Consider the following 14,065-nt stretch of genomic DNA (forward strand, 5'->3'; position numbering starts at 1 on the left):
AATACCGATTTTTACCCTTAGTTGACTCACGACCGCTATCCTCCTTGAACAACTCTGGAATTTCAGCGTCGTCCACAGTGGAGTCCACATCGGCATTCACATTGCGACCGAGATCTCATGTTTTAGTGTCAACTGTCGCCTGGAAGTAGTTACTGCAGAAGTTTGCTATCTCCTCGGTAAGATAAGCATTGCAAATGGATCCTTCAACTCGAGCCTTGTTTCCAATTTTTCTTTTCAAATGGTTGAGGAACCTGTAATCATATTAATGTATATAAACATGACATTACAGCGAATTTGATGTATTAAATAGGATGTGCATGGGTCTTTGATTTACCTTTCGAACGGATACATCCATCTATATTGCACAGGACCACATAACTTCCCTTCATAAGGCAAATGAATGGGTAAATGCTCCATGGAGTTGAAGAATGCTGGGGGAAAAACCTTCTCAAGCTTGCAGAGTATCTCAGCTATGTCACTAACCGTTGTTGTGTAGCAACACAAATCGCGAAAGAATTGGCTGATCTCTGTTATTGCATTCCAAACATATATAGGGAGCAATTCCCGCAGAGCAGTAGGAAACAACCTCTCCATGAACACGTGACAATCATGGCTTTTCATTCCGTGGAGCGTACATGCTTGTAAATCGACGCATCTGCTCAAGTTGGAGGCGTAACCATCAGGAAACTGCAGCTGTTTAACCCACTCACACAAAACTTTTCTCTAGGCCTTGTCAAGAGAAAATGGAGCCATTGGCATGACCTCTTTTCCCCTATCATCTTGCTGAAGATGAAGCTGCGGACGTTTACAATATTTGGCAATGTCATTTCGAGCAGATGGCGTGTCACACGTCTGCTTTTTCACTGCCATTACAGTGTGAAATAACTGATCAAAGAAGTTCTTTTTAATGTGCATGGCATCTAGGTTGTGACGAACAAGCAAATGTTTCCAATATGGAAGCTCCCACATTATGCTTTGCTTGAACCACCCCTTCTTATCTTTTTTGAGGCGTTGAAGTGACTCGGGCCCATCTGTAGCCTTTGAAAGGTCTTTCACACATTCCCACAGCTCCTCTCCTGACATAATGTGTGGAGGGGCACCCTTTTCGACTTTGTTTCTGCAGAACGCAGTTCTACTATTCCGGAAAGGGTGATTCGTCGAAAGGAACTTGCGGTGGCAATCAAACCAAGACACCTTACAACCATTTTCTAGCCAAAATGCTTTGCTTTTGTCCATGCAATATGGACAAGCTTTCTTACCAGATGTGGCCCAACCGTACAACATACCGTAAGCCGGGAAGTCACTAACGGTCCATAGGATGGCTGTTCGAAGATTGAAATTCTGTTTCATGGAAATATCGTACGTATGTCCACCAACTTCCCACAACTGTTTCAACTCCTCAATCAACGGTTGCATGTACACATCCAAGTTTCCCTTAGGATTTTTAGGACCAGGAACGAGCAACGAAAGGAACATAAATTGTCTTTTCATACACATTGAGGGGGGCAGGTTGTAAGGGGTCAAAATGACAGGCCAACAAGAATATTGTCCCCCAAACTTGCCATGAGGAGCGAAACCATCTGTACACAAACCAAGCCGAACATTACGAGGCTCGGAGGCAAACTCTGGAAAGCAGTTGTCCAGGTGTTTCCAAGCTTCACTAATACTAGGGTGTGCCATAGTGCCTTGCACTCGAGGATTTTTCGAATGCCATGTCATTTCCTCCGAAATAGTCTTGGTTGTAAACAACCTTTGCAGCTTGGGTGTTATCGGGAAATAAAACAAAATGTTCAAAGGCACTAGGCTACCCTTGGAAGTTTGCTTGTAGCGATCGCTGCCACACGCCCTACATGTAGACATCTCGGCATCATCCTTCCAAAACAACATACATCCATTAGGACAAGCGTGAATCCTTTCATGAGGCATTTCCAAGCCCTTCACAATCTTTTTCACCTCATAGAATGTGTCAACCATTTGATTGTTGTTAGGAATTGCTTCACTGAGAAGTGAAACAAACCCATCGACACATTTGTGCGGAAGATTATACTCGCACTTTAGACTTGTGATTCTAGCGGCCATCTCCAACACAGATAACGAACTACCTTCGTATAATGGCCTTTCAGAAGCCTTCAACAAATCCAAAAAATGCTTAGCTTGTGCATTAAGCTCCTCTTCTGATGAAACACCAGCCTCTTCGGAATGCACATGATCCTGACTTTGACCAAACGCATCGAAAACCATTTCACGATATTCGTTGGTCCCTCTTGCAGGAACTGTCGGAAACCCTTCCCCGTGACACATCCACTCATAGTAATTAGGTACAAAACCCGCGCGAAACAAATGAAGTTTAACCGTATCTGGGTCCCAAAGCCGTTTGTTCTTACATTTAGCACATGGACACCTAACTTCATTCGGGTTACTAGTTTCGGGATTATCTTTGACGTATTGCATGAATTAATCAACCCCTTTCTCAAACTCTGGATTAACATATGGCCCGACCTTTCTTTCATACATCCAGCTACGCTATGTTCGTTTCATGATTACAACTTCTACACAACTCACGCATATTAGTCACAAAGCGTACTTCCTAACCATTATCCATCAATCATTCATGAAAATGCAAATGAGATATGAAATGCTTCCAAAGGGTCCTTATCACTCCAACCTAACCCATCCTTGTACGTTTAATCCCACTAGTGAATGTAAGCCAGGTTTTCAATTCTACGGAAAATCCTTCAGCATTTCTCTACAGTTCTCCAAGTACACGATGTAGGCAATTAAACACACCTACATATGTACCCAGAGAACACTGTAGAGAAATGAAAAGACACGATTTTCCGTAAAATAAAAAACAAGGCTTACATTCACCACCTAAGTGAGAATAAGCGTACAAGGACAGTCCCAACCGGGGAATATTCAAGACATAATCCTATTGTGTATGCCTTGAACGGGTATCTAGGAAAATGATTATGCAAATGATTCATTTATTATATATATATATATATATATATATATATATATATATATATATATATATATATATATATATATATATAAAGTGAAGGTCACATGCATTATACTAAATAGAGATTTATTATAATTAAACTAAACTAATATAAGCAAAAAAAGAAGCACAATTATTAAATATTATAACAAACATTATATCAAACAAAAATATTAAACTAAATTAACTAACATACACAAAATTAAACTAAATATTTTAAAATAAACTAAACTAAATAAACTAACAAACACTACATTAAACTAAAGTAATGGTGAAATAAACATAACTAAATTAAAATAAACTAAACTAATACACATTATCATAATGAACTAAACAAAAATATGTTAACATGTTATAATACAATAATTAAAAACTAAACTTAAATAAACTAAATTAAACTAACATATCATAAAATAAACACATTCATTTCAAATATTTCAACATATTAAAATATAAATAGAACTGATTATATACACTACACAGAAAACAATAATAAACTAACATATATCTAAATACATTTATCAACTAACATGCCGAGTATAAAATAAACTTATAATTTTTGGTTTTATATAGTGTCTAACCTGTAGATCTGCACTAATTAGTGCCAAACAACCAAGAAAATCTACAAATCCTACAAAAAAATGCAAATTAAACAATTAGGAACTAAGTTTGTGTTGCCTATGTATATTAATAAAATTTAAATGCTATAAACATATAATGAAAAAAACCAAAAAAAAAAAAAAAGAAAAAAAAAAGAAAAAAACCAAACACACAACCTGCTGCCAGACGTGGTTGGGCGTCGCGGTGGTTGCAGACTGGCGACGGCCTGGTGTCGCGGTGGTGGCAGTTTAATTAACAAAAAAAATTATATAAACACCCCCAAAAACCCCCAACAACAACAAAGCAGTAAATTAAAAAAAAAAAAAAAAAAAAATAAAAAAAATAAAAAAATTGGCTAACCACTTACCAAGGCGACAGTTTGAGTTAATTCCGGTCAACAATTGGTGTTTGTGGTGATATGCGGCGCAGCTGTGGTGAATTCCGGCGAACCCTACGGTGGTGGTTGTGGTTGTTAGGGTTTGCAAGATTTAATAAAAATAAAAATGAAAAAATAAACCAAAGCCTTACCTGCACCGGCGGCGACCAGGTGCGGCTGGTGGTGGAGTCGGAGGCGAATTCCCCTCCTCCTTTTCTCCTTCTCTCTTTCTCTTTCTCCCTTTCCCTCTCTTCCTCTTTCTCCCTTTCTTTCTCTTTCTCCTTTTCCCTCTCTTTCTTTTTGCTGGGTTTCTGTCGCAAAGAGGGCAGAAAATACAAGGGTTTTTTTTTTAATTTGCTGAAGGCTTCCGACAGAATTAATTTCGTCGGAAATAACCTGTTCCGACGGAATATTCCCTCGGAAATATTTTTCCGACGGAATATTTCGTCGGAACAAGTTATTTCCGAGGAAATTAAAATCCATCGGAATGATACCTACGGATTTTTCCGTCGGAAGGTTCCAATTCCGACGGATTTTTCCTACACATCCAAATTCCGCCAAAAAGTTTGAAATTATCGAGGGGATTGAAGTCCGTCGGAAGAAAGAATTCCGTCGGAATTTAACCTTTTTCTAGTAGTGGATGTGTTGCTAGGCAACATAAGCTCGCATGATTTAGGACCTTTGAGGCCATGTCTTGTGTGTGTGCAAGTGCGCTGATGTGGCTGGTGTAACGTGTATACGACATTGAGATCACTCCCACGTGCTTGGGCCACAAGGGGTTGTGCGGGTGCGGCCATGCAAGGAACCTCAAGCCTTAGTGCTAAGCACTTAGGGATCATAATGCATCGTTGGGCTATGTGTTTGCTATTTTGCTGTTTTAATCCTCGATAATTTTAACGAGGCTAGGCCTCGATTTTGCCGGCATTTGCAAAATATTTTGGCAAAATATGGGTTAACCGGCTTTTAATTGGATTAATTAAGTTGGATGCGGAATTAAGTGGGACCTTTGTTAATTACTTGAGTTAATTTTATTGCGTTTTAATCACATAATCGGAAAACAACTTTGACTAGTTTTAATTAGGAATGTTAATTGGATTAACCACCTAAGTTAGTTACTAGTTTGCGCGTGTTATGCATTGTTACTTGTTTTTCGTTGTAAAATGCATGGGTCATTCACATATAGGGAATGGATGAATGGAATGTATGTTCTATCACAGGTTTTTGGAAAATGGCAACTAGTGGGGCCTGACTAGAATAGTAAATACAGACTGCGATCCGTTATGTATTTTTGTAAATCTAAATATGGTCTGCGTACCGTTGCGTATTTTTGTACCTTAATATTTAGATTAATTCTAGTTATAGTAACTAGTATTTGCATATTTGGCGGAGATGTCTCAAGACGGAGTTTCTAAGAAGACAAGCCAAGAGAATGTATTGAAGACCCTTGGAGACTTGAAGACTCAAGGGGTCATGCTAGTTGCCAAATGCATCTTATACTTATGTCTTATATATAATTGTGTTTATATATGAATGAATGGTATGATAGATGCATGTTTAGGATTTCAAATGTTGTGATGATTAATTAAGTTCACTTAAATCAACCAACATAGAAACCCTAGGTCCCTATAATGTTGAGCCAAACTTGTCATCCAAGAACAACACTTACCCAACTAATACGCGTGGTGATGGGCGGCTACGCTAAAGCGAGGCATCACCGCTTCACTAGGAATGTAAGGTATACTAGGTATACAAGTTGTCTTGGTTAAGCTCAACGATATCAGTAAGGAGTCCTTAGATGTCGTGGCAATGGAGATAAAATGTCAAGGAAGCATTAGATGCGACGTTTTATCGAACCAAGAGTGGCTTAGAACTATTAGCAATTGGATTGCTTACCTTAAAATATTAAGTGTTAAGACAAGCTAAAGCATGCTTAATCACTTTTTGATTTTGAGATCTTGGAATCATTTTATTCTCGCCCAAAAGGGACAAATGTTAATGCGTGGATAAAATGCTCAATAAGATTGAAAGTTTGCATGTGTGCTTTGAATTTCAAACTTATTATGAACTTGATAAATGGTTATACTTTGAACTTATATTTGTAAAATTCTAAATCAAATTATATTGTTTTCAATGATTGGTAAAAGGAAATCTTTTGAGAATGGTTCTCAAGGAATAAAAGGTATTTCTAAAATACAACTTCTAATAATTGACTTTTATAACTAAAGTCCGAAAGGACGATTGGATATCATGTATTTAAAATACTAGGTAGTTTTGATGAACATGAAATGTTGAGTTGAAAACTGAAATTGTCAATAGTTGACAACCAACATATCTTTTCGCTTCATACACTAATGAGTAGGACTCATTGATGTAGTACTCAAGCACGAATTGAAGGAAAAGATGGAACTTTGTTTCACGACGCATTAGATGCTTAATTATGCCTAACAAAGTGTAAAAGTAAAGGCACTTAATGAAATGGTTCTTAAAGTTATAAAATGGTGTATGATAAAAAATATAGGAAACAAGAAACAAAGGAAATGAATAAGATTCCTTTTCTACCCATGAGTTCATATTATTGTAGTCAACTTAGCATTTTGTTATCTTCACAAGTATTGGATACTGTTTGAGTGTTCCACTTTGAAAGTGACCTCAAACCTTTGAAGTCAGGCTAAGTTATTGACTTACAATCTTAGAATGAAGCAAGTAGTGCTACATCAGTTATAAGGTCATTTGTTTTGTTTAAAGTCCTTTTAAGCCAAGGCTGGAACGAATAATGGTTATTGTGTTCCATAATCAGCAAACGATCTGTTTACACACGGAAAGACTTACATTCAAAGTAAAAGAGAAATAGTTGCGGGTTTTATTTGAATGGCATGGTTGTCTAAGCCATGAGTCAAGAATGCTAGATTATAAACAAACATTTCCCTAACATAAAAACTCACAAAGTTCAAGTCATGGACACGATTTGTGTTCCAAACATCTTTAGCAATGTCACATCGACAAGAACGTACTCAAGGCTCTATTAGATAGACTCTTGATAGCTGATCGATTCGGAATTGTTCTAAGACAAGCAAGTCTTACATTTTGAAATTGACAAAGAAAGGAGCTATTGTACTTGGCATAGACAATTGACTCCAAAAGCTAAAGAGGATTCCATTACTTCAACGTCTCACAAGAATTTGAAAGAATATGGCTATATTCATCAAATGTGAACAAATTGGACCTTGAATAGCTCAAAAGTTCAATGAAGTATTGAATCGGCTTGGCAAGATATCAAAACGTCTAGATTAGATCGAGCGATGTTTGCTTGAGCCAAGAGTGATCATATCAAAGTTATAAAATTGAAATTTCATAATGAGCTCCACAAAGAATATAGTATGTCTTAACGGAGACCTCGACGCCATTCAGAAATGACTCGAATGATGATGGATCACATCCCTTCCTATAAAGTTCTTAAAGATTTGCACAAATGACTAGTGTTACACTAAACAAAAATTGTCGAAGCTAAGAAAGGACACCATATTCAGTTATGGATAGAAATAGTTTCGGGCGTCTTTTCAAGTATATGTTTAGGGCTCTTAGCTCAATGGGAGTTCATTGGCTCATGGGAGCTAAGTGGCTTAATAAGGGCTAAGGTAGCTCGAGAAGGAGCTAATTGTTTGTTTCACAACGAACTTTTACCTTAAGACAATATACATGTCTCTTTGTAAGTATTCAAGTGAGACTATGGGCATCACTTCCGCAACCTAATTGAGAACATAGTATTTTTTGCTCTAAGTGGTGTCTTTCTGCACATTTCCAAAACGACAAATGGGAGGAAAATGAACTCGATAACCATCGAGATTAGCAACAAACTTAAACTGAAAATCTCCGAAGACTTTAGAAGAGCTTCATGAGAATAATTGATCAATAATACACAAAGGACTTCACAAGTGCCTTAAATGAGAATTCAATCCTCACAAAACTTTAGAAGTGGTGGAGTAAGATCAATATAATCAAAGGGCTTTAAAAGCACCTTGAAACTCAGTGTTTGATGCAATTACCCCATATAGGTATAAAATTCACCAAAGTCTTGGATTGAATCCTATAAATTTCTATTAATTTAGAAATAAACTTAAGACTTACAAGCATACTATTTACCATTGGATGGTGAGGGAGTAGTGTCTTGTAAATTAGCTACGACAAATCCAAATTCCAAATAATGGTTAGAGGCCATCAAATCCGAAATAGACTCCATGTTTGTAAATCATGTTTGGAACTTGATTCATTTGCTTGAAGGGTGAAAGATCCATCAAATCGCAAATAAGTTTTCAAGGAAAAACTGACAAATGTGGAAATGCATAAGAATACATAGCTAGATTGGTTGAAAAGGATACAATTAATTCACGACGTTGATTTTAATAAAAACCTATTCACCAATCGGAACACTTAAGTCTTTTCATGATTATTCTAGCAAAATTACGCATATGAAATATGGCAAAATAGATAACGAAACCGCCTTCCTAAAATTGGATTTTGGAGGAGGCTATGGAAATAGTCTAAGGGTTTTGTAATTCTAAATAATGCTGGATTTTAAAGCAAGCTTAAGAAATCCATTATGGGAATAAGTGAAGCATTATATGTAGGAATTGGAACATGTATTCTCATAAAGTTAATAAAAGGTTTGTCTTATGGAGAATCATAGAAATTCTTATGAACAAGAAGTTTAGTGGGAGCAAGAGTCAATCTTGTATGGTCCGACAAGATGTTTACGAACACTATTGTGAAATAACTAACAAATGCTAAATTCTTAGATTTGAAAGGATTTTCGACAATGGACCAAGCGAAAGGTGATACTTAGTACATAGTGGGAATTAAGATCTATTGGATAGACTTAATGAAATGTTTAAACGAGTAGATGAATTTACCGTGTTAAACATGAAGGACTTTGAAAGGCTTTTGACCCATATGTATAAAGCTAAGTAAATGTTTGAACTAAGTATAAGTTGGGCAAATACTAAGTCAAACAAGAAAGACTCTAGTAGAGACTTTCAACCGTATCACATAGCAAACATTTTAGCAAGACTCGGTGAAATTGGATGCACTAAAAGGTCACATGAATGGAACAATATTGGGAATATTTCTGCAATAGAAACCATCATGTATGCTATGATATGGAATCGTCACTCAACTTACATGCTTAGAGCATGAGAAGTATAAAATACCAATCAATTTAAATCTAAGTGATGAATCGTTAGATATGATCAAGAAAATCCAAAGTACTTTGATAAGTAAAAGAGGATAAGTTCTTGACGCATGGAAACAAAAGTAATTTGAAAATTGATGTTGCAAGCACATCCTTAGCAAGGATTAGATCCTTAATAAGGAAGTTGTTTATAAGCACGAGCTAGAATGTGTCGTGGCTTGAGAGTGGTAACATGGACGCGCATCCATGTATAATGTGCGGAAATTTAAGGTAAATATCCATAATCACAAGTGATTAGGGTCTCCCAAATCATTATGAGTCGTTTGAAATGAAATCCTAGCAAAGCACCATCAGAAAGTCTACTGAAATATATGTTGAGAATATTGTTGCCTGAAAGGCAATGATAAGAAAGTTGTTCAATGGAAAGTTCGTTGTCGAACGTTGATGATTGTAGGTTGTCAAGTTGAAAGATCTCAAGTCAAGAAAATGAGTAGGAGCCATCACTTGGACAATAAATCCTAAATCACATATGATCCATAACATTCTCAAAATTTTATCATCTTATTATGAAAGTGTTCAATAATGAAGATGCTAAGATTTGCAAAGTAATAATAACTAAACCTATGCAATAAGTGAACGACAACATTCACAATTGCATGAAAGAAATCAAGCATATTAAGTATGGGTGTGAATTCTATAAATGTTTTTGTGAAGAGTGTTACTCTTGAAACATTTGGGGAAAACCATTTATTATTAGATGAAACGTTGAAAAAGTTTCATAGTAGAATAATAATTTTTACAAATAAATTCCACAAACTATTTAATTGTGGTTTAGAATTAAATAATGAGTCCATTCGATTTCTAAGAATATTTAAAACAGGGTATCAATACAATGTCTTGGATAAAAAAACACCTGTTAAGTGAACATTGAATATTTCAATCGAAAATTATCCCTAATCAAGGTCATTTAAATGATGGACGATTAATGACCACTTGAGATTAGTGTTTAGTATGATTTATAGCACCGTTTCTGTAACACCCCAATAATTCTCTCTAAAAGAAAACTTGTTATAACCTGTAATAACCTGTAAAACCTGTAAGAGAATTATTGGAGTGCTACAGCCACGTGTTCAAACGTTAAGGCTAGTTTCAGAAATTAGCAGCGGAAAACTAACTTAGTTTTAAAAAGGAATATAAGTTTCAAAACTAAAAGTCAAAACTCAATTTAGTCTTACAAGTTGGAACCATAACGGCCCTTATTCAAAATCCAGTATAATAGGAAGTAAATGGAATTAGAACCAAATTAAAATTCAATCTATGATATAAAATAAGCTAAGTGATTAACCAACGCTCCACTCAAATCCCATCACCCTGATGCAAATCAGTTTATGCAAAAACCTGTGATTAATCTGCTCCCCAATATTACAAGTGCAAGAATTGGATCATTACAGGGTCGTTGAAGGCGAAGGCCATGACCAAGAGAAACACACAAAAGCACGCAATCAGCAAAGCTGAGTACATACAAGCTACGAATATAATAAAGAGCCTTAGCATGATACTAACAAGCATTTCATACATTCACAATATAATCATCGACTCGAACACATGAATTAATAGTTACTTATTACTAAGTTTTCTCTAGATAGCATTGATCACTTCATTAATTTAATTTGGATTAAGCAATAGTCCGGGTTGTCCCCCTGTGCTCCATTCCGGAACATTAAATAAGAAAACCCTATGCCTCATTTCGAAAGACATTAATAAACATCCAATGGCAGACGGGCGCGACTCCGTGGCCATAGCTAGTATGAGATCTCATCTAACTCATTATAATTTTTAAAAGAATTTAAACAAGAGACTCGTAGATCATACGGCCTCTGAAAAGTACACGGCTAATACCCCTTGAACCCCAACCCATGTTTGTCATTACTCTAGATGTGCACAAATCCAGAGTTTTATTGCTCATCCTTCTTGCACTTTACGTGATTTACCAGTTTAGATTAGGTGATGACACGCATGCAATCAACTAACCAATCATACATCAATCATACAAATCATTCAAGTTTCCAATTCAATTCTTAATTTATTAGTGACAAATGATGAGTGACATTTATGTTACCCTTAGGGGTAGTGTATTGGTCTCTTTTCTCCTGTTTTTCTTAGGGTTTCTACCTCTTTTCTCCTCTTATGGCTTCCTTTTCTTTTATGGATGAAAAGTATGCTTATTTGCGCTTGTTTTGATAATCTTTATGCATAATTTCATCATCCCCATGCTCTCGTGATCCTTGCTATCTTTTGCAGGTTCCATGACGGTCCTAAGCACGGTAGGAGGCCCCTTGGCAAAGTATGGAGGCATGGACAAAGACAAGAGGAGCAAAAGGGAAGAAGAGGAAGCAAGAAGAGGAAGTTCAAGAGGAGGTTTGGCCGAACCTCTAAGAGGTTCGGTCGAACCTAGGTGTGGTCAAACTTTTGAAAAGTTCGACCGAACCTCCAAGGCAGTTTCAACCAAGTTTTCAGCATGTTTACAGGAGGGGTCGAACCAGGAAAGTTCGACCAAACAAGGATCAGGGAGGTTCGACCGAACCTACCCTGAGTTCGGCCGAACCTACCCTGAGTCCGACCGAACCTATCCAGAGTTCGGTCGGACCTTTTCCCGTTTCAGCTGACTTTTTGCGGAGCTTCCTAAGCAATTTTGTAAGGGGTATAAATAGTTTTTTTTGCTCATTAAAGAAAAAAAGATTTTTCAGTTTAGAATAGTTTTTAGGTTAGTTTTAGGTTTTTAGAGAGAGAAACTCTCAAATTTTGGAGAGAGAAAGTGAGGAGCACAATGGTTTTCATGGATTTTGGATAATCAAAGGAGGAATTTGATGATTTGAAGATCTCCATTTTATATCAATGAGCATTTCTTACTCTCTTCTCTCTTTATGCTTTATTAATTGCTTTGTTAATCATGTTTGAGTAGATTTCCTTCTACTAGGTGTTGAGTGAAGCTTTGTTATGGTTAATTGAGTTATTTGAGATAAATTTGATGATAATTGTGTGATTAAATTGATTGAATTGATGATGGCATGTTGTTTGTTTTAGATTGGATTGATCTCCCAAGATAGCAAACTTAATTGCATGTTAGTTCTAGTTTGACAAGGGATTGTGAATTAGAATTTATATATTTGATTTCATTTTGGGTAAATTTCTTCTATGCACCTAGTCAATGAGGGATCTAGGCTAGGAATTTGAGAGATTGCTCTTGATGGTAATTAATTCCCATTTTAATTCTTTCTTTGCATGATTGATTATCAAATCGATTCCCATTAACTTGTTAATTGTTCAAAGTGGATCTTTTCCCCTAGTAGACTTTATCATACCCTGTTCTTTATATGTGTTTTAGTGTAGTTGTAGTGTCCTTTATCCGTAAATCGACTTCGGCATAGCTTAGGCATTAGATTAAGAACAATCTAGCATTACCGTTCCTTGTGGTTCGACTCCGAACTTACCACTAGACTTGTTTAGGGGTTAGTTTTAGGATTTATAAATTTATTTGATTGAGTGTGGAATGTGCGACCGTTCTAACGCCCGTCAAAATTTAGGGTTTCTACCTCTTTTCTCCTCTTCTTGCTTCCTCTTCTTCCCTTTTGCTCCTCTTGTCTTTGTCCATGCCTCCATACTTTGCCAAGGGGCCTCCTACCGTGCTTAGGACCGTTATGGAACCTGCAAAAGATAGCAAGGATCACGAGAGCATGGGGATGATGAAATTATGCATAAAGATTATCAAAACAAGCGCAAATAAGCATACTTTTCATCCATAAAAGAAAAGGAAGCCATAAGAGGAGAAAAGAGGTAGAAACCCTAAGAAAAACAGGAGAAAAGAGACCAATACACTACCCCTAAGGGTAACATAAATGTCACTCATCAACAAACAACATTTATTATTGAATCCTTTAACTACCTCGGTGTATAAACACCTCAAGTGCATAAGGCACCTCAAATCCACAATCCTGTCTTATCGGACTTTAACTCTTTCTTTACTCATTCCATTTCAATACAGATGAATAAGTAATTAAAATAATTCATTCCATATATATATACTTGTAGCTTGCTTCTAAGCTCTCTTTGCAAAATATTGCATAAATATAATAATGCTCAATAGGAAACATCAATGCAATTTCTCATACATGAATTAAAGCAATCATCACATTTATCAACAATCAACTTATTACCAAACAATTTCAACCAATCCACAAGTCTCCTAACATGATTCTAGGTCTTTCCAAGTCCTTAAACATGCTTCTAAAGTCAAGGTTCTTCGTATACTTGTACGTACCTTGAGTACGCAAATTGATTGGCCACTTTAAGGCTAGAAGTCACCCTCTACGAAGTACTCTCCTAGACAGAACAACAATAGCTCAATTAATACCCAAGCAACATATATTACAGCAATACTAAACTATTTTAAAATCCTTTAAATCATTGAAATAATGTTCTTAAATTATTCCCAATAGCCAAAGTTAATAATTTAGTACTTGAACTATGAGTTTATATGCTAAAAATCATATAAGTATAGCTTATAGTATAAAATTTCAGCACTTTAAAGTAAAATTATAAATCTGAAAATTTAGTTTAAAATTATAAAACAACCGCATAAACGTTTTCATTTGATATAATCGTTATATAGCACGTTAGTATGCTGAAAACTCGAAAATCCATCATAAAACCATGATTCAAAGCTATTTAAACTAAGATTAAAATCTGAAAAATTTAATTTAATAGTAAAGTGTATGAATACAACAATCTAAACTTGAAATATATAATTATAATTTAATTAGTTTCATAAAAACTCAATTAAATCTTCGATAAAAATAAAAAAACTGCACAAAAACCATACTTAGAAGCTGAATTTGGCCAC

At 35.9% G+C, this 14,065-nt stretch overlaps 1 protein-coding gene across 1 annotated transcript; it reads right to left on the reverse strand.

Moving 5' to 3' along the window:
• Positions 1–723: 723 nt before the first annotated feature.
• On the reverse strand, positions 724–2,451 carry LOC110686526. Its single transcript, XM_021863146.1, has one exon. It carries the CDS (start codon positions 2,449–2,451, stop codon positions 724–726), a length of 1,728 nt encoding a protein of 575 aa, XP_021718838.1.
• Between the last annotated feature and the right edge of the window lie 11,614 nt (positions 2,452–14,065).

The sequence above is a fragment of the Chenopodium quinoa genome, unplaced genomic scaffold (assembly GCF_001683475.1).
Source record: "Chenopodium quinoa cultivar QQ74 unplaced genomic scaffold, ASM168347v1, whole genome shotgun sequence".
NCBI classification, from domain to species: domain Eukaryota; kingdom Viridiplantae; phylum Streptophyta; class Magnoliopsida; order Caryophyllales; family Amaranthaceae; genus Chenopodium; species Chenopodium quinoa.

Coding starts and splice junctions, on each gene's coding strand:
- LOC110686526 (XM_021863146.1), bottom strand. CDS start 2,451: ATGCAATACGTCAAAGATAATCCCGAAACTAGTAACCCGAATGAAGTT.